Genomic DNA, 21,328 nt, shown 5'->3' with positions numbered 1-21,328 from the left:
TTGTAAGTCACTGGGCTTTGACTCAGGAAAACGATGAAGCTGTAGCTTTTATGGAGTGATAATGGACTAATATGGACGGATAGTAGAGTTAATACTATATAAATTTTTGATAAATTTGTATGCATTGCAGTTTCAGATACAAGATAGTTCCTTTCCTAGACTTACTCCAGCTGCCTTCTTTCTCACCAGCAGGTGTCTAGCTAACATAACAATTTAAAAACTGAAGCAGGGTAAATCTCTCTGACTGCAGTCAACAGCGTGCTTCAATGACCAGTTACATCTTTAGTTCCTCTAGATGTCACCCTGCCATACCTGACCAGTGGGATGGGATGGAGTCTGAGATGGTATTAGAAACCAGAAAAGTTCAGAAACACTTGGAGAATCAGTAAAGAATGGTGACAAGCCATCAAATGGCTGCATCAGAATTTAAAAAGTTAAAAGCTGAGGATCTCAGTTCTTATGTACAACACACCTTCTGAAAAACAGCAGTCAGCCTCTATAGCAGTGAGGAGCAGGCTACGCTGAATAGGAGAAACTTACTACATTCTGTAAAATACTAAGTTTAATACATTAGCAAAATGAAGAGCATTAAAGTATACAATGTGATGCTGTAGATTTAAAAAGAAGTGAGTTACTGCAGAAGATCATAAAGCTTACTGTAAAGCAGTTGTTCGCCACGAGGTGTTTTGAGGACAAAACATAAAATAGCCCTCTCAATACCTTTCATCCTCATCTTATAGGTGCTTTTGTTAACTCAACCTTGAAAACAACAGGATGTGATTAAATAATACTAAAATAACATGCCTGCCCAGATGACATGCTCTTGCCCTTTAATCAGCTCTGTGCATTTTGAAGAAAAGTTTAAGAAAGCAATGGGCTATCAGCAGGAGGATTTCTTATACTTTTGTTACGTGGAACCTTGATTCGTTGCACAGATCTTAGAGTCTAAGAGAAAACCTTTAATATAGATTGCAATTTGCTTTTGTTACATTTAATTTAAATACAGCTGTCTAAACAGGGCGCTGAAGTTGTAAGATAGCTTTTATGATGGTCTCTGGAGAACCAATTTAATTCCAGAGCAATTCCGTACCATAGAACAAACCACTTTTTAATATAAAACAAATATAAAATTAAAATGCTATTTCTTTGAGGTCCAGCAGCAATAGGTAATACAAAAGTACTTACAGTTTGTCTGATATACTCTGTAGCTTGCATTGTGTGCATGTGCACAGTTGTATCTTGCAACCTACATGTACTCTTTTACAAATTAAATTATTTGTAATACCTGGCTTTTTTTTTTAAGCAAATATTTGGCAAATTACAAAGTGTATGAACATATTTTAGTTTCAGATATGATGGGAGATAACCCCAAAACCGCAGACTTGCATTGCTTTCTTTGCAGAAGTGTATTTTTGTCATAGAGACGATAGGAATTTTTTGTTTATGCCATTAGGTGCAGCATGGATACAGCTTGGATCAGGGCAGTTTTAATCAGTCACAGTAGGTTTGAAGGGCTCTTAAGGTAGGGTGTTTTTTTTCCAGGGAGAGAGGAATTCTTAAGTCTTTTATTAGTGCCTGCTAATGCCTTCCCTTCCTGGCTATTTTTAGCAGCCCTATAGGTTCTAAATAAACAGTTGCTTAATTATGTTGTGCAGAATCTAACAGCCATCTCACTGTTGCTTTGTGGCACTGATGTGCTTCTTTTGTGCAGCATGTTACAGAACATAAAGCAAAAAAAAGATGCAAGTGTGTAAAGCTAGAATGAAGTGTGTGTGTGGAGGAGGAGGACTAAGCAAGTCACATATTGGAGTGATTATGGCTGCTGCCTTAAGAAGGTCATGGAGAGGCCTGGTCTTACTTGTTGATGGCAGAAAGCTGTCCCGGAGTCCAGCGTGCACCTCCTCCATGATTTATGCCAGAGGCTATAGCACACGAACCAGTGCTACAGCATATAGATGGAGTCTGGGACTTGCTCCGGCATGTCCAAATGCATTCAGTTTCTAACAATTCGCAACTTTCTGTTTTCATAATAGCATTTCAGTTGAACAACCCAGGATGGGAGCAGGAGAGGATGAGCAGAGAAAGACTAATTCTGTTTTGTTGCTAGACAGTTGAATTTTACTTACCAGTCACATAAACAAGTGCCTTAGTTGGGCCAGATTGCTTTTTGTTTAGTCGTTATTTGCCAGATCATCTGACTACAATTAAGGGTAGGATGAGACCATGGAATCACACAGCAGCTCAGGTTGGAAGGGACCTCAAAGCCCACCCAGTTCCACGCCCTGCCATGGGCAGGGACACCTCCCACCAGCCCAGGTTGCCCAGTGCCCCATCCAGGCTGGCCTTGAACACCTTCAGGGCTGGGGCATCCACAGCTCCTCCAGGCAGCCTGTTCAGTGCCTCACCACCCTCTGAGGGAAGATTTACCTCCTAACATCTAATCTAAATCTCCCTTTTTTAAGTTTCAAACCATTCCCCCATGTCTCCCCAAGCAGAAAGTTGCTCTCTTTTTTTTTTTTTTTATAAGCTTTCCTTCATACTCATATTAAGTTTCCTTCTTATGACCTTCTTATTCAGGCTGGAACAAAACACCTGCTAGGACTCTGGGAGATGGGCTTTTGCAAGAGATTATACTGAGCACATGTGAATGGTTATTTTTCCATCTATAACTTGACCAAAAATGGAGAAGTGTTTCTGGGAATGGCAAATGGGCTTCTATTTTTCACAGGTATAAGCCTTTTGTAAAAGGTACAAAGGCCGGTTTGCTGGTTACTTTCGAAGTTCTGCTTCCTGAAACTTTTGTAGAAAAAAAACCCTGCCAGTTTTTTTTTTTTTTTCTTTTAAATGAAGGGAGAAATTTGCATCTTTTTGTAAAAACAAACAAATATTGGCCTTAGATTTTTTCCTGGCAACAGCAGAACTATCTTAGTTAAGGGGGGTAAAAAAGGAAAAAAAAAAAGTGTAGTAATTGACAGGGAAGATGGAACCCATAGCCACACCTCTGAAAAATATGACATTATTAAAAGCAAGTAGAAAAACAGGGCATAAGTAGATTGGCACTTCTCAGTGCATGTTACTAACCTTTGCCAAGGTAACACTTACCTACAGGCAGAAATCAAAGGATCACCTCAAAAAAGTAAACCCTGGGGTCCTCACCTGCAAGTCTTGACACGTATCTGGAGCTGGGTACAAGGTTTTTCATGCTGGTTCTAGAAAAAATTACTCTTTATTTCAAGATATATATATATTTAATTAAAATTATATATATATATATATATATATATATATATATATAAAAAAAAAACTTATCCTTTCCAACTCCAGCACTGGCATAAGTGGCAAGTTTCCTAATTCTCACTCTCAAATGCTACAGCTACAATGCACCATCACTACTCGCGTTAGGGAAATTTTATATGTGGCAACAAAGGCGATGTGAGCATACCTGAGAAGCGAAGGGGCTACACTGGCATTCAGGCTGATAAACAGTCATAAAACCAGTTCTTGCCGTGTCAGTGCCTGCAAGCTGTTGTTTCTCTCTGGGCCCACTGGGGGCGTGTGCGAGGAAAAGGCAGAAGCAGGGAAACTCGCTTGTAAAGCTCGTTAGCAGCACAGCGCTGGCTGCCACCGTTATGTGCATTCTGTGGAGCCTGAACTCTCATTGTCGACTCAACATCTTTATCCACTGCAGGGAAATACGTTATTTCATCTCTGCAGGCAGAAAGAGCCAGGCATTTCTGAAGGTGTGCTGACTGGATTTCGAAAACAAACAATATAGGACTTTTACAATAGTTTATGGCAAGATAACAAAATTTTACAAGGACAGCATTAGTTCTGATTTTCAGAGGTTTTTTTATTAGTTTCAGTTGTACAAGTTGAACATTAGGGAACGATAAAAAAACCCATACATGACGTACAGTACACAGCTTGCTTTGTTCCCAGGTTGTGGAGTCACGCGTCAAGGGTCAGGCTGCAGAATGGAGTTCACCCCTTCTTAAATGAAAGCAGACACGTAGAAAACGCTCTCGCTGCACTGTTAGTGCACGCTTGGTCGGGCAAATGCAATGTGAGGAGCACCACCTGCCGTTAGGCAACTGCATGTACCAGAGGAACACTGGTGTGGAACCGTCATGTTCTGCCTTGCTGCCCTGATCGCGTTTGTTCGCATCAAAGTGAAATGAGAGGAAAACCAAACTGTTGGGCAGTTCACCCTGTGGTCCTAAGAGTTAGAGAGAGGGTACGTACAGCCAGAGAAACTCCTCACAGAATGAAAACACAGGGCTGATCCACATTTTGCATAGTTAAACTTATGTCAGGAAAACCTTGAGTCTCTTGATTTTTTTTTTTCCTTCCAGTCTTTGAGCTTTTGCTTTATTAACTATTCACAACACCCTCAGTCAGCGTTCAGACCACCCAGACACTCCAGATACCTTTCAATTTCTTTGGTTACTTTCCTTAACGTTTCTTAACTTTTATTTTTTATTATTATTCCTACAGCAATACACCTGTTCCAGACATCCACTGTCTCCCTTTGGCTACTCTAGTTTATTTTCTTCAGCTTTTCCCTCCTCTTCAGTTACTTCTACTCTCTTCAGTTACTCTTCTCAACATCTCTGAGCTTTCTCATCTTCATCCCTTCTGATTTTCTCTTGATGGAGAGAAAATGACACATTTGTCTCCTTGTTACACCTCATTGCCTTACTATTTGGAATACCACTTCTAAATCCTTTAATAGCATTCACCTCCAAGGTCCTGATTCTTTCCATATTTACACACGGATGTTAATCCCAATAATTCCAATGGTTTTACATGCAAAGTGACAGGTGAAAATCCAACCACTGACTTGAATCATAGCTCAAAAGAAAAGAGAACTAACAAAAGGAAGCAGAATGAGAGTTTAACATCATAATGCAGTAGCACACATCCCCTCTCTCAAACCCACTTTGTTTTTCTTGGTAGAGAGCTAAACATCTTCACAGAGTGTCGACTTACTTCTCTGTTGCAGTAATATTAAAAAAGTTTGATGATATTTTGCTTCTTTAATGTCTTGGCACGAGCTGATCTGAATTCCCACGGTACTCTGTTAAATCCATTCAAACTAATGTCTAGCATCAGGGAGAACCTGCCTCCTACCTGTTGTCACCAAAATGGGAGAAGGAGAAAATTTCACCTGCCGTCCATGTTATGCAGAGGCTGCTGTGATAAGCACACTTTAAAAATATTGTAGAGCAGCCTGGGTCACTGATTGCTTATAGCAAGAGCAGTTTTGCAAGCAAGTTTTGCACACCCACTGGGTACAAAATGAAAGGTATTCTTTCTTCACAGCCTCTTAGACTTTTTATTTGAAGTAAAAGCAAGTAAATTGTATTTCTGATTGTAATTTCTTTTGCCTGTAATTGTAACTTTCATCTTTTTTTTTTTTTTTTGGTGGTGTTTGTTTTTGATAACAATTGACCAAAATAAGCCCAGTGCTCAGTAGCACAGGGAGCCAAGCCAGGCTAAAATATGTCTGTTTTGCTCATTTGTCCCAGCCCTAGCATGGACAACAGGTAGGAATATTACTACAAATAGCCAGAGACCTGATTTCACACAGCTTTGCCCAGGCAGTGCACACCACTCAGATTCTAAAATTTTACACACAAGCTGATCACTTGCATACATTTAAATTTACTTTGAGTATATAACTGCATATCTTTTTTAGTATGGCTTAGGCTTATTTTTTTTCTGTAATTTTAACCATTTAAGAGGAAAATACTTCATTAAAAAAACACTATACATTTTGAGATAAACTAGTGCTCATGAAAAGTGCTAGGTTAATAACTTTGGAAAGTGCAGTCCTCCACATAGCCAAAGAACACAGAGAGAAGCAGTGTTGGCATCTCTATCTTCCTGCTGCAGTTGAGGTGCCACCATGGGGAAGAGGCGATTAGCCCCGAGTTTGATTCTCTGCTGATATTATATGGGAAGATGCCAATTCTGGAGCTGATGGTTGCAGTCAGAGCACCCATCGGCCACAAAATGATGGCTAACACTACCTTAATTTGACATGCTGTACAAAACAGATACCAGTTTGAACAGCTTTCATTTCTCCCCTTCTTAGCAAATTTTGAATCATCATCCTTGAGGTAGACAACCAGATATTCCAATACACTTTCCCTGCACCTTCCAGTATCACATATTTCAAGTAAAAACAAAACCAAACTATTTTCAAACACTGTAGCTATCAATTTCACTTTTGCCTACAGTGTCATCCATACTATATCATGTCTGGAATAAGCTCTTTTGTGTTACACTTGATGCTTTACATTTTCAAAGCACATCCAAATATCAGCTAAATGCTGACTGCATTAAACCCTACAATTTAATCACAGAATGTCTGTTTAGTTTTATGGCCAAGTTACATGCCCCTGAGAACAGAGTTTATGCAGAAACACTGGCACCAATAACACTAGTGGATGCAGCTTTATTTAGATGCAGTTAGCATAGAAAGCACCTGAAATTATTTATATTTTCTTATTTATAATAGAATAACTCTGGATATTTTCGTAACTATATTAAGAATACATTTGTTAATACCCATTTTGGAAAGATTGTATTTACACACAAATACATGAAGACTTGTTGCTGAAAGAGCAAGAAGGAAAGAAAAGAAGGTGCCTGATCCTGTGCCCTTATATACAGGGGTAGTGCCATTAAATCAACTCACATGAGTATGGGTCCCTTGTTTGAGTAAAAATTACAGGTTCAGGTCCCTAACGCTTTATGCATACATTTTTGACAAACTATTTAAACTGTTTTTACAAATACATTCTACAGTAACTGTGTCTGTGGGCTCAGGCGTCCAGCCCTGAGAGAAACATGGAGTCTGCCCCCTGCATTTTATAAAATCTGCCATGTGGGGCACGTCCCGAAGTAGGTGCTTTTACAGTTCTGCAGTGAAATGCACGCATTCTCCCTACTGCAGGACACGATCCCTCAGCATCTGTGTCTGAGGTAGGCCCCTTTGGTAAAGTCACTCTTCCACTGATCGTAAGACTCACACAAGTGAGTCTTGGTGCAACAGTAAAACTTGCTCAAAATAAAAACCAACCAAAAACCAATTCAAAATAGATTCCAATTTGCCATCCAACTTGTTTGTTTTTGTATCTACCTATAGATGTTGCTGTCCAAAAAAGAAAGAGACTTCAGTTCAAGGTGATAATATTACATTATCTGTAAAAAAGGAAATTGTAAACTCTTCTGAGTACAGGGACTTTACATTCTTCATTAAAGTTGCTCTAACACTGTGAATACAGTCTTGGTTTGCAGCATGTTTGAGAAGACAAACGAAACATGTTTGCAATAATTTGACAGGAAAATGGAATTCTTTCCAAACTGAAAGAATACAAATTCTATATGACAATATTTTTGTAGGTAAAAAGTGCAAATTTGCATATATTACCTTCAAGCATTTTACACTGCTAGCTACAGGGAATTTCAAAGCATCCTTCATTTTGATGTGATTTACCAGTTAAATAGTACATTTTGACCAAGAGTCATAAAGTAAATTTGACTGCTGCCTCCTGACTGTACGGATGCAAAGAACACCTAGAAAGGGGGAGAAAGAAAAAAGGGAAAAAAAACAACATAAATTACTGTCAGTGTACATTTATGAAAATATTTTTATCTATATGTGAAATATGAGAGAACATCACAGTCCGAAGTACCAGGATATATAAATCACACCTCAATTTTGACAAAGAAAGTTTTTAAAGGGAAACAGTGCTTGTACTACAACTGGGGTATATTTTTTTGCTATATATATATTTTTTTTTTCTATCTGGAAAGTCACAAGAACACACTTTAAAATAATCTAAATAGTTTAGGGGACCCAGTTTTCTAAATAAATCAGTGGGACTAAACAGGTTTCAGAGAACATTTATCCAGCACTGCTGTGCCATATGCAAGAAATCATACTTGATTATCCATTCTCCAGGTGCCTTCAATATGTGAAATCTTTGTGCTGTTTTCTTTTTTTTTTTTTTCCTTGTTTGTTTTGACCTTGCTGGCTGCTCTGAATTGCATGTAATTTTGGCAGCCCAGGAAAGGCAGTCCTGTATTTAGGCATTATCAGAGCTGGCTCACCAGTCCTCCCCACTGCACGTGCTGTGCTGGAGTCTGCCCAGTCATCAATGTCTGTATTTGTTAGCACTTCTGAAATCAGTTAACGCTAGGTGGAATAGGACGTGTAACGTTACTGGGTAAAGTAGGGCTGTGTCAAGGTGTGCAATATCCACTGCTTTGTGGGTTCACTGACAACATTTGCTTTGGTTGGGAAAATCATACTAAGATAAGAAAAAAAAACAACAGTGTAAACACATAGTTACAGAAATTACATGGTCTTAGTTTTGTAGATGAAAATTACTTGGTTTTGCTCCATCAACACACTGTACTCATCTCCGTACCTTGTCATTTCTTTCACATAGAAATTTTAGCTTCTGCGCTTTCTTGTGCATAAATACTCCTTCCAGATTTCCTGTTTCCACAGAGCGCAATTCAATTGCCTTCTCTCCCCAGCCCATGACCTGATTAGATTGAAGGTAAGCTATAAAAGAAAAAAAAAAAAAAAGTTTTTTTTTTTTTTAAGTTAAAAATGCCACCAGTACACTTGCCTGTTACTATTTGTACACAAGTAATTAATCTCATGCAACAATGTTTTACAGAACTGAGCCCCAAATGCAGATACAGCCAGTCATTTGTGGGAATCCAACGCATAGATGGAATAGAGTGCTAGTTTCAAAAAAAGGGATTCACACACAAAACCTTTGCTGATGCATTTTTAAAGGCTAAGTCTTAGCTTCTGATGCAGAGCTTGAAAAAAGAGACTATGTAGAGATGATTTTAGAACACTCTCAACACTCTCTTTTCTGTTTTATGTTTCTAAGCATTTTTTTTCCTATTTTTCTTTAATTCTATTTCTTACTATTTCTAATGACTCCGTTCTAGTTGCACTATTGCCCTTTGTTTTAACTCTTCTATAGAAGAATGAGGGTAACCAAAACAAGATTCATTCACCTCTTGTTTATTTCACTCAAGAGCCTGGAACCTTTCTTTGTTTGTTTTTTTCCTAGAATAGTTATTATTTTTTGTTGTACTATGGATATAGGCTGTGAAAATCAGCTGTGTGGGCTGCTGCTATTTAACAGCTAAAAGATTGATTCTTGTCTTATGTCAACACAGATCGGAAGCATTTCTGTTTGATAACAACATATTCTGAATGACTCAAGTTTACACAAGAAGTCTTGGGAACAGTAGCTGAATTTCAGTTTCTCACTCATTTTGGACTCTATGCTTACCTTAAGTAAACTACCAAACGTGCAACTTGTGCCCATTTGGTGTCTCATCCTTTGTTCACTCTACATATCCAAGAAAAATCTTGACTGTCTTCTTCATAGCCAGGAAGTTAGGTATGTATTTGCTGCTAAGTTTGAGTTAGTCTGAAGCCTAAATGCTTTGGAATCTGAGACTAAGGCATGATTCATTTGCTGTCCTTAGCTACTGTCTTCCCATAATTTGTTTTTGGATATAAGCAAAGAAGACGGGTCTTTTCCAACCTGGATGATTCTAAGATACTCCAGCACTGTGGAAACTTACTGTGTTATTCCCTTCAAATCTGGCAACTGGATGAGAAGTCAGGATAGTGATGAAGGAGTTAATGCCACAGACTTCAAATTAGGCACAGTTTCAATGAAAATCCTCTGATTACTGTATGTGTTGGCTTCCAAGGTAAAAAACGCATTATTTATGCTCTAGATAGCCAATGCTCAGAAATTATTGTTCTTGCTCAACTATGAGTTGTTTTTTCATTAGTCTGAGAACTGTGGTGCTCTGAAATATTTTAGAGGGAACATGTGCATTTGACTGGTTTTTAGCTTCAGAGGACAGTGCCTGCCTGTCCTGCAACACAAACAACATCTGTTCCTTAAAACCTTCCTTGTTGATTTAGATTTTGTCTAGAAACTAAGCTTTCAATACACACTGATAACACAAAGCAAAAGCCTGTGATCCTGCTTTACAAGGACAGGAGAAAATAAAGGAAATACATATTCTTCTTGTAGCAGTTGTTGATTTAATATTAACTTGGAATCCTTGTTTTATAATCCTTGTTCAGATGTGTGAAAACGATACCTCCTTGGAAACACGTCTGTTTTGGCTATGGCGTTGACATTTTAGTTCCCCCCAAGTCTATTAATTTTCCCCAAACCTGGTTAAGTAGACTTCTCTTTCAGTTATTCTTTACACACTGAAGGCTTCCCTGCCACTAGAGCTGAAAGCAAGAAAATCACTTCCCAGTATCCCAGTCATACGGAAAGAGGAATAAACCACTCTATGAAGAGCAAAACAGCAGTGAGGAGCTGAGGATAAGTGAGAGAACAGGGTGGAGGGGAGGGATATTTTTTGAAATCAAACACCTGAAAATCAATACCTTTTTATTCTTATTCTTTTCTTTATGCTTAATTTCCTAGCCTATATGACAGGGTGCTGTAGGCAGAAAGGAAGACTCATTACTGTTTCTGGCTCGCTGCATGATGAACATCAGGGCAGCACCCATCCGACATGCAGTCACCTAATAAAGCAGGCCTAGACCACATAAAGTAAAGAAGCTAAAGATACAATACTCAGATATCTGCTATTTTTGGCAACTGCTGACACCACATTAACATTTGCAAACACATCAGACACACAGGTAGGCGATGATTCCGGGGGGTGGGACAGCAAGGCAGGTGTGTGTACATAAATAAAACGATAGAACGACGACATTCTGTGGCTACAGTATAGGGCATGTAGGTTCACCATCAAAGACCTAATCCACTCAAATTCTCCTTTTCCGCTTTGTGAAATCTGCACTCAAGTTGTCAATACTCTGGGTCTGTATCATCTGTATCCATGTCTTTGGCAGATTTCAATTTGATAGCATCCTTGTAAGCCCTGGATGACTGAGCTACTGCTGCTATGTTCAGATGAGAACTGATCTCCCAAGCAGTATTACAACAGGAACATAATAAAACAGGTATTCCAACTTCAGCCACTGATGTTCTCCTGGCTGGCCAATATACTGAGAACTTGTCAACTGACAATGGCAAATGTCAAAGTACAACTAGCACAAAACTCACTCCTGTAGCAGAATCAAGAAGTTTTTTCACAAAACTTTAGCATATACGTCTGAAGACGTATATGCTAACAGAAAGACTCCATTATACTATTTGTGGGGTTATCCACTTATAAAAATTAATACATGGAAATTAATTTGGAGGGTAGCAGGCTGTGAATTCAAAGTTCAGTACAGAGTCTTGATAACCTTCCCATGAGAACGCTTACTCTAGAATACAAACGTGCCATGTACAATGAACTGCAAGTGGATTAGATACTCAGAATAAAGTCTACTTGCTCTGGAACAAAAGCTCCTACACTATGTGCAATTTAGGAATAGTTCGAGCCCACTTTTCACTTCATAAAGCTTTAGATAAAAATATTTTGTGCTTCCAGCTGGCAACATTTAAACATACTTATGTTTATATTATGATGCAAGATTATACTGGTTTCTAGCAATCCTAGACAAGAGAGCTAGCTGCTCTTGTCCTTTGGACAGTAGCTCAGAAAAAAAAAAAAAAAAAAAAAGCATATACTGGCTCAGACTGATGTGCCAAAATTGCTTAAAGTTCTGGAGGAAAGTCATTCAGAATTACCTGAGTCTCCTCTGCCTCACCCAGACTACCATGTATTTAGAAGATGTACAGTTATGCACGAGCTGTGGTTCTTGGTACACCAATTATACCAGCTGTATGCCCTGGAGATCACAGAATACACACCATAAACTCAGTAGAGGGAAGTGGGATCAAAATCAGCCTCTTAATATCACGAAAGCATTAGGAATGCTCTAAAATTGGGTCGAGACCACCTACTTGGTGTTTCCTGTTCACAGTGTGTATTAGCATCGGGCTGGGGAGAGCCCCCAGTCACGGAAGTGACTGCTTCAAGGGGAAATGGTTGAGAGGCATAAAAGGTGAAACAAATTACTGAGCCATACTGAAACCATTAGCTTTCTATGAAGTGCCACTGACATGAGCTAATGATCTCTTAGTCTCACATCAGTACCATACTCAGCCTGAGAGAAGTGCACTTGGTGTCACAGAGCCCAGGTACTACTACAATCTCACTTCCCTTCTTCAGTTTTCTTTTTGTCTTTAAATTCTTTCTCTTCAAAAATGCCTTTTCTGATCTCATGTGCTGAATTTGGCTCACTGCCCTAAGCAGTTATTCCCAACTTATCTTTACATGAAAGCAGAATCAGATCAGCTTTTAGCGAAATAACATAAAATCAGGCTTTTCTGATCAGTGTTACAGAAATAGGGCAGGACAGGACCTTAACGCACCTTCTCCTCCATCCATATCTCTGTGCCACATCAGTATCACTTCTGACAGTTCGTCTAATCTGACCTTAAAGGCCTCTAGCCATAGAGACTCCAGAAATTCCCCAGGCAACTCATTCCATACGAACCAGGAGGTTGAAATGAACAAACCAAACATGAACTAAAAGATTCTGACCCACTTTTGCATGTGTGAGTCATGATACCAGACTCCGTTTTATGAGGTACAAGGGAGCGTACACTGCTTCACCCAGTTCCTTGTAGGAGAGGGTGAAATTCAACACAAAAATAAGTACTGAATTTTGCTTTTCTGGACACGTTTGAGAAAACTGCCTCAGGCCAGTATGCAGCTGGGCAGGAACTTTAAAAGAATAGCCAGTGACTTTGCTGACAGTAAGAGATAGCAACTATTAGAGACCATACAGATCTTAAAACTGACTGCACTTCTACTGAACCCTTCTTTGGCCCTTCAATCCAGCCCAGGTGCTCTATGAAATCATTACTTATATTGATTTCTGCCCTCTTTGGGAAAAGCATGTGTTTTGTTTTGTTTGTTTGTTTGTTTTTAATTTTTATATAGCAAGATAACAATTTTGGTTTGTTTTAGACAAATGAAAGGGAGATGTGTGTGTTGAGGGCTTGAATGAAGATAACCCACAGAGATACCAACAGCATTCTGTGATGTCGCAAAGCTCAAACCCAGCCTCAAGCTCTCCTGTGATGCTGCTGACCACTGATTAGGGGCTGATTAGCTACTTGCTTGTACTTCTGTCTGCTGCCCATGCTTCAGAAGTCACTGCCCAGAGGTTAAGCAATTTAGGGGAGGAAGATAGGGGAAGGAGACGGAAACTTCTCTTGTGCAATTCCATTAAATAGTTTTACTGCTATTACTTACGTTACTTGAATATAAGGGGTTTTTCTGTTTGTTTGTTTTTTATTTCCCCCTGGACAAAGACCTAACACATACAGTTCCCTACCCACCCAAAAAAGAGCTATGACTAAATAAATTTTTGACTAGGAATCTTATTGTTTAGTAAATACATGTTTATGTGCATCTTTGTTCCAAAGCACGCCTGCTCTCAGTTGTTGCTTGCTCACTTCTGCAATTACTATTCCAGTGTAACTAATAACCTAAGTGAGAAACATGTTTAGGGTGAGAGGTGGCTTGTTTGTTTGCTGGGAAAAACACTGCACAGGAGATCTGACCAACACGAATCATTCAGATATGAGCAGGAGTTTCCTGTACACGAGTTGGCCAGCTAGGATTTCAAGAACTGGTAAGTACGTTGAAAGAGCACTACTGCAGTAATACAACCAGCTTTCGGTAACCCTATCTGTTTTTCCACATAACATCATTTTGATTTTAATACATATACAAAGGAAATCAAGACTTTTATTGGTTCCCTACTCTTTGGGAATATCTGGTTTTGTGCCAACCCACCACGCAGACGTACTGTAAATAATTCATTACTCGCACAGAAGGGCAAAAGTGCTCTCAAATTGTATTAACTTGATGTTTCTTAAACCCTTTTTAAATCTTGTTTTATAGAAAGAAAACATAACAGCTCTATTTATATTTAGCCTTACATATATGAAATATCTTTCAGATTAAACATGGATAGAGTACTTCTACAATTTTAATTTCCCATTGGATTTGAGTTTCCTCTCTCCAATTTCTTATTAACAGATAGGTCACAGAGGTTCCAATTTAAAGACTGGGAGAGTAAGCTATATTTAGTTTCCCTGCCCTAAATCTATCAATTATAATGCACTTTTTTTTTTTTTTTTTTGTTGTAGTCAAGAAACTCTTACCAACTACAGAAGTTTTCTTTCAAAGTAATTATTTAAAGAAACTAAGAACTAGGCAAAAGGTGGCTAGAGAGCACCCTGAGGTTAACACAAGACCCTCCTGTCTGAAGCACAGAGAGAAAACTTTTGAGATAAGCTCATGCAGACTCCTGTCAGACCTTGTGAGGTCTGGAAATTCTAAAATAGGATCTCTTGTGAAACTTGCAAGTTCTCCCTACATTTGGCCATGTAAATAACACCATCAGACTTCTCTCATAAGAGCTCATGTTTCTGTCTGGAAACTGGAATTTCAGAGGAACAAGAAGATGAATAGGAGCTGGTTGGAAACAATTAAAATAATAGTTAACAGAGCTGTTTAAAATTTGAGTTTTGTGTTGAGTAATAGGTTGGATTAATTTGTTTTTAGCTGTAATGTGAATGTCAAATTGATCTTGCACCACATCACAATGATTAAAAATTTCTGTTTCAAAGAAATCCAGCTCTGAGACCTCAGTGCTGTGGCAGCAGCAATAATGCAAGAGTTCTCCAGTTAACATACTGGAAAATTTTCAAATGACAACTGAGAGGGGGTGTTTGAAGACTGCCTCCCTTCAGCTGTGGAAACTGCAGAATTATAAACAATGAAAGAGTGACAGAGTGACACCTTTCCTTCCAGAGAAAACCTACAGTCTTACACTTTGAGCACTTGGGGGAAGCTTCACAAAGACCTCTCTCTTTACTCAGCCCTCTTAACCTTACCATCGTAAAAATTTCATCTCCCTCACTCTCTGCTACCTCACTAGGATGCTTCACTGGACCTGCCTTAGCTACCTGTCCCCAAATGGGATGCCTTCCCATCTTGTGGTGCCCATCTCTCTAGACGGACCACAGAGAAAATCCAACAATTCACATGGACAAGACTGCCGTACAGTAAAATTCTTTAGACAGGATACCACCCTCAGAGGTGTGTCTGACCATTTCCTATTTAACTGCCCTAAAATACTGTAACAAAAATGCCTAGGTCATTTTGTACTGATGGCTTTTCCATGCAAATCATAGCATGGTTGCACACTGAAGAACAAGAGGAATGGTTATGTGATGATATGGAAAGGAGAACGTCCAAATGGCATTCTTTCTATTAAGATGTAATCAACCTTGAGATACTGAGAATATCATACCTAACCAGATGCAGGCAGAAAGAGGTTTTAAATGAGCGTAATTAGCTGGCACGGAGAATCATATACTCAGCTGGCCCAAAGTGGTGAAGCTTTATTCACTTCAGTGCCGGCAGGGTACATGCAAGGAAATTTTTACTGAAGTCAAGGAATTCTGATTCCCAGGTACAAGAACACTTTACAAACCTATCTCACGTTTCTGTAAGTTTGATGATTCAGTACTTTCAGCAAGGTTAGGCAAAAGGACTTAAGCTCCCTCTGGTACACTTCTGAGGCATTCCTGCAAACTCTGTCCAGATGAAGTGAAAAAAAGCTTTGAGGGCAATCAGGACCCAGTGTCACAAACTGCAGATTTCCAAGCAGCAGTCATAAATACATGCAATCATTCTTGCAGTATCTCCCTTTCTGAAGTGAGATGTAATGAAGCCTTTTGTTCCTTATGTATCAACATTTGAAACACACTAATTATCTAATATCAGTGAATCTTTAGGCCATAGCATACAGTAAAAGCAGTACAACTAGAAAAGCCTGTAATAGCTACAAATAACATCTATGCTTTAGCAAGTATTAAACATGAGATTAGGGTTAATCTCAAGCAGGACAGTTACATAAATGCAGCTCATTTTAAAATTGTCTCTTCCCAAAGCAGGAAAAAGGAGTTCTAGCCCACAAGGTACAAGTGAAAAAACAAAAAGAGAGTTTAAATATTTATGAAAATCCAATATCATATATGCACACCACAAGGTGTATAAGACATGACAGTTTTTTTAAAAAATGGTTCATGTTAAATAAACTTGCTGCGTTTTTTAAGGCCTAAGGAAGTACTTCCCATGATGAAATGGGTCTTGAAAGCTGTCTCCTTGAGATAACATTCTTCAGTGCAGCTTCCAATTACATTCAGTACTTCTTGTTAGAACTCTTCCTACCCTGCCTTGGTAATTGCTCTTTGATTATTGATTATTTCTTAGAGTGTTTCTAACATTAATTCTGAGGGGATATAAAATTTCAATATATCAAGGATTATTAGATTTTCATATGAAAAATGGAGAATTGACTTGATAGATTTTAATTGTGCCCTGCAGCTCTGAGTAGGGGCTGAAAAGCAGAGATAGGTGTATTTAGTGGAGGGAAGGAAATACTACACAGTCAGGTTATAACCTCACACCTGATTCTTGGAACTGAAGTACTTCTGTTGCTGAATTTTATAGCAACAGTGCAAAAAATGCAAGTTCCCTTATAGCAATGTATGTTCCAGAGGTGGGTTTCTTGCTCTCAGTACTGTTGAAAACCCTCTACAAATGATAGACTTGGTATTTCCTCAAGGGTGTTACTCTACTGATTTTAATGGACTTTTCCTAAAGCTACCCAACTAGAAGTGCAAGGAAAAAGGTGAACATTCTTCATTTTTCACTGTGGAATCCAGTTTCTGCCAAGCTAATAATTTGCTTTTGCACAATCTAAATGTCTTGGGCTTTTGCAGTTTGTTTGTATGTTTTAAGATCCAGAAGAACAGGAGTGACACAAAAAAAATATAAAGCAACTAATAATAAAAACAAAAATCTGCCTGTGTTATGTTCTTGGTTTTCCCCACACTTAACATGAAGCACTCTGGGGAACGTGAAACAAACAGTTGTCCTGTGCAATACAGTGAGAATCTCCTCCTACAAAACCACTGCAAACATGGAGAGAGTGAGAATCTGTTGGAAGTACCCTGTACTGTGAATCTGAAGTGATAAAATTAAGGGCCCAATTGACAGCAGTTACAGACCTTTTCAAAAACCCACCTTGCTATAGTTGTGAATTTTTACATAAAAATGCTACAGGCTATGAACAAAGCAGAAAACAAGCACCTTTGCGTCTCTAATTCATGTAATTCTCTCTGTGAAAACTCTCTGGAAGCTACACCCCCAGGGAAGCTTGGCTGTATAGTAAGGGTATGATGCAGTAAACGGTATGACAAGAATACAAACCCCGTGATCCAAACTTGAAGACCCTGTTGCAATCGTTGGCTGTTTTAACATAAACATACATAAACCTCTTTACTCTCCAGATATCTGTTTTGCTCAGAAGTTGCTTTATGTGGCATACAACCACTTTCGCATAGATACAAACCTCATAAAGAAGTCAGATTTCATGCAGCAGAACCTTACATTTAATAAAATGCAGTTTTTCATACATACCTACAGATGCTGGCATTTCTCCCCACTGTAAAACAGTTTCCTTTGTGAAATGCCCGTATATATCAATGTAGATGCCTTCATCTTCGTAGGCGAGTAACAGTTCCATTCCGCTGGTGTTTGGGAGGATGATAATGGCATGTGGGCGAATAGTTCCTTGGATCTAGAATCATATTTTGCTAAGATTTATATCAGAAAATGGACTGCAATTTTAGTGACTACATCAATCTAACTAGTTTGACAGAGCAATAAAAAGAACTAGCTCATGGAAAGTGAAAGAAATGCCTGTTTTGAGAAAAGCTGTACAGTTTGCAAGCTAGCCCCTGAAATGGGTTTTCTCCTCTCCTCCCCCCTTCAGATATTACAGTAGGTTTGCAAACAAGGCAATGTTCAGTATTTCACTTTATATTTACTAGTATTAATGGCTTTCAAGAAGCCATGGAGCCACTGAGACACTTATTTATGAAACACCTGCATTATATAAATAAAAGACAGGTGAAAAATTTGAATTCAGTTATTTCAGAAGATGGAGGAAGAACAAAAGCTTCCACATTCCAGGAAAACAGTGCTCTCACTTTCCATGATATTTCCCTATCCCTTTTCAAACCCCCCAGAAATGTGAATTTATCAGTATTTACAGCAAGCGGAACACTGTACCTGGACCTTTCAAACACAAGCTTCTCTGTGTCCTTCCCTTCCCACATTCTTCCCTACAAATAGTTCCCCTTTTCAGTGCTGCTCAGCATATGTTTTCTGCATGCCACAAGAAACAGTGCATTTCTCTCACACACGTTATTTTAACAGCTGCTCGATGCGCTAGAATCTCTCCCAGAAGCCAACACATGTCCCAAGTGAAAAAAAAAAAAGTCAAAGTACACAACTATGGAGGTGGGGTTTTATGAAAGCACTTTTGAACAAAAAACAAGGAAAACCTTAAAATCATTAAGAAAGCATTTTTTTTGTTTTGTTTTGAAAAAAGCACTACTGAAAACAGGATAATTAAACAGTCAATTAAATCACTACAACGAATCTTTCTAGGAAGCACATGACTGGAGTTTCTGCATCATTTTCACAAGCCAGCACCACACAGACCTCTTTTCTTCAAGCACACACATTACACATGCCGGAAGGGCAGAAAGAACAGTAAAGAAGCACCGAAGCTGTACTTGCCCAACTGAATACACCCAGGCCAACCACTTGACTCCGTGCCTCCGCAACAACTATCCGTAACACTAGAACGGGTATCCAGAGCCGCAGAGCAATTTTAATGCGTTGCCTTGGTACTCGCATGAGCGATCGAAGCAGGTAAGAGATGGAGAAAGAGGTGGGGAACCAGGAAAAGAGGCTACCAGAAAGCAAGAGTATCTAAAGTCAGCCTGTTGAAGTCTGCTCTGTTGTCACTACAAAGCTCCTTGAGAAAATCATCCAGTCTATCAGATGCTCTTTGAAATAATAAAATACCGAAAAAGACAGAGCTACCGCAGCAGCAGATTTATTTCAGGTCTAAAACTCTAAAGGGAAAATATATTTTTAGTAAATGCTAACTTTTGGTTGAAGAGCGCACCCAAATGGAGCCAGTCTTAAAGGTGCCCCACATCTTCAGGACAATCACCTGGGAAATCTCTCTCATCATGTGCATAATTATATCCACAGCCTGTTGGAGAGCTGCTGCTCAGAATGCTCCCCTTTTCCTCTGCCTTCCACATCTCGGGCAATTATGCTGATGATCTTTGTGACAAGTCATTATTCACCTCGCTTAGCAACCAACTTCCAGGGATGGCACGCAGGCATCACGCTTACATTTATCAACTGATGTGAATTTTCCATAGCTGCGTAGTTAACAAACCTACTAATTGCTGGATTAAATAAGCCATTACACAAATATTAAGGCCCTTAAACAAACAAACAAAAATCCAGCTCAGGTTTGTAGCAGGTGATTCAGCAGCCTGTTCTGAAGACCTAGAGCAGTGAGTTTGCAATTAAGAGAAGTTTATAAACCATCATCCTTAAGCACTGTGGCCATCAGAAAACACAGCTGTGACAGAATTTTGAAGGCTGTCACTTGTCAGGGTAGCAGGCCACAGGGCATGGGTGTGAAAACACTGGGCTGAGAGAGGGAGGAAAAAATAAATAAATAAATGGAAGGGTCTTGGACCAGGCTGCAACATGCAGATGTGGGATGAGATCCCTCCAACCCTCGAGTGTTCCTGAAGTCACAATGCCTTGGGTACATGGAAGTAGCAGCACCCATCAGCTAACGCTCTGCCTGTGTGGAGCTCTGCTGACTTCAGGGAAGGTTTTTCCAAGTGAGCACAGAAGTTTCCCTGCTTAGAGCCCCCCATCAGGCCGGAGCCATGAGAATCCACTAGCTTTTTGCACTTAATCCCTTAAATTTCTGTGGCTTTTGGGACCCACAACTTTGAAATGAACCATCTAGAACAGCTAAGAAATAACAACAGAAAGAAAAAAAAAAAAAAGAAAAAAAGAGCACAGCCTTCATACTGGACAGCCCCATAGCAGCCTTTTACTTTTGCAGAGTAATTACTTTGCTTTTAACTCAATTTAGGCAGTTTTTAGCAGTCAACATCATCTCAGTGAACAGGTACACCGTGCAACATGTACACATCAACCTGAAATCAACATCTTCATGACAACTTCTGCTTGAAAACCTAAAGAGAACATCCTGAATTCTTTTGAATGCAAGGACTGATTTCACGGGCAACTGAGCAGTAAGAAAATGAGCAAATTTATTTGGCCTGGAAGCTGGGTTTCTACAGAGTCATGACAAAAAGGAAAATCACATTTTACACACTGAGCCCATATAAATCATGTAAAATGAATGCAAGTTTGCTCCACAATGAAGAAATTAGGATTATTCATGGGTTCACCTGTATATATATATATATATATATATATATATATATATATATATGTATATATGTATGTATTCACCTGTGAATGCATATTTGGACTCAGTTTATACATGGCTCCTCTAGCTACAGGTACTCTTTGATGCAAAGATAACATGCCTCAAAGCCAATCAAGATTTAAACATATGCTGCACATCATCTTAAACCAGGCCAAATTTCAGCTCAATTCAGTGATCAAGACGGAAAAACACATTGGCTGACTGTGAAAGTCACCTAATTCAATGTTGTGTTTTTGTATGCCTTAAAAAAGTCTTAAATTTCCAGGATAAATCAATTAAAAATAGTACTGTCCATACAATAGGTTTTCTGTCATTAAACTGTTAAAACTGATACTCTAAATCTGGAGGAAAAAAAAAAGCCTTTTAGCAGAACTTCACTATTACAAAAGCATGCAAAAAGTCATTTATTATTAGCTGGTATACTGTAATTATTCTCTTATCCTCTGTTTTGAAATACAGCATACCACTTAACCTGATTATCACCAATATACAGCCCAAATAACAAAGGTGGTTATGGAACTTTTTGGAGTGTCTTACATGTGTTGGAAGGTAGAGGTCATACACAGATCCAGAGTCCACATCAATAGCGTGAAAGCCAACTAGAGAGCCATAGATCACTTTTAATCTTTGTCCATTTTCAACAGTCAGGTCAACTGACAGCGGTTTGTGATGAAGTGAGGTAAAAGACTGCAAAAAAAAAAAATACACTATAGAACACAATAATGCTCTTGGTTTACAGACCAACATACAAAATTTTCCTTAATAATTTCCAGAACTGGAAAGTTACCTATTTTTGTTCTACCAGCACGTTACATTTAAGGAGCTAAGTATCCATCAACCTTTGGGCCACAAAGA

General features: G+C 38.9%; 1 protein-coding gene across 4 annotated transcripts in view; it reads right to left on the bottom strand.

Annotated features, from left to right (window-relative positions):
- Positions 1-5,400: 5,400 nt before the first annotated feature.
- Positions 5,401-21,328, bottom strand: part of NRK (Nik related kinase) — a 98,404-nt gene continuing 82,476 nt past the window's right edge. For all 4 annotated transcript variants that reach the window (XM_068697277.1, XM_068697279.1, XM_068697280.1 and 1 more), the window contains 4 exons: positions 21,011-21,160; positions 17,548-17,707; positions 8,442-8,581; positions 5,401-7,584 (listed from right to left, as the gene is read on the bottom strand). In XM_068697277.1, coding sequence (XP_068553378.1) covers positions 7,501-7,584; positions 8,442-8,581; positions 17,548-17,707; positions 21,011-21,160 — 534 coding nt within the window. In that variant the 3' untranslated portion in view covers positions 5,401-7,500. The remainder of the gene's footprint in view (positions 7,585-8,441; positions 8,582-17,547; positions 17,708-21,010; positions 21,161-21,328) is intronic.

The sequence above is a fragment of the Anas acuta genome, chromosome 13, assembly GCF_963932015.1.
Source record: "Anas acuta chromosome 13, bAnaAcu1.1, whole genome shotgun sequence".
Lineage (NCBI taxonomy): Eukaryota > Metazoa > Chordata > Aves > Anseriformes > Anatidae > Anas > Anas acuta.
The sequence above is the reverse complement of the archived record's forward strand: the minus strand, read 5'-3'. Positions and strand labels throughout refer to the sequence as shown.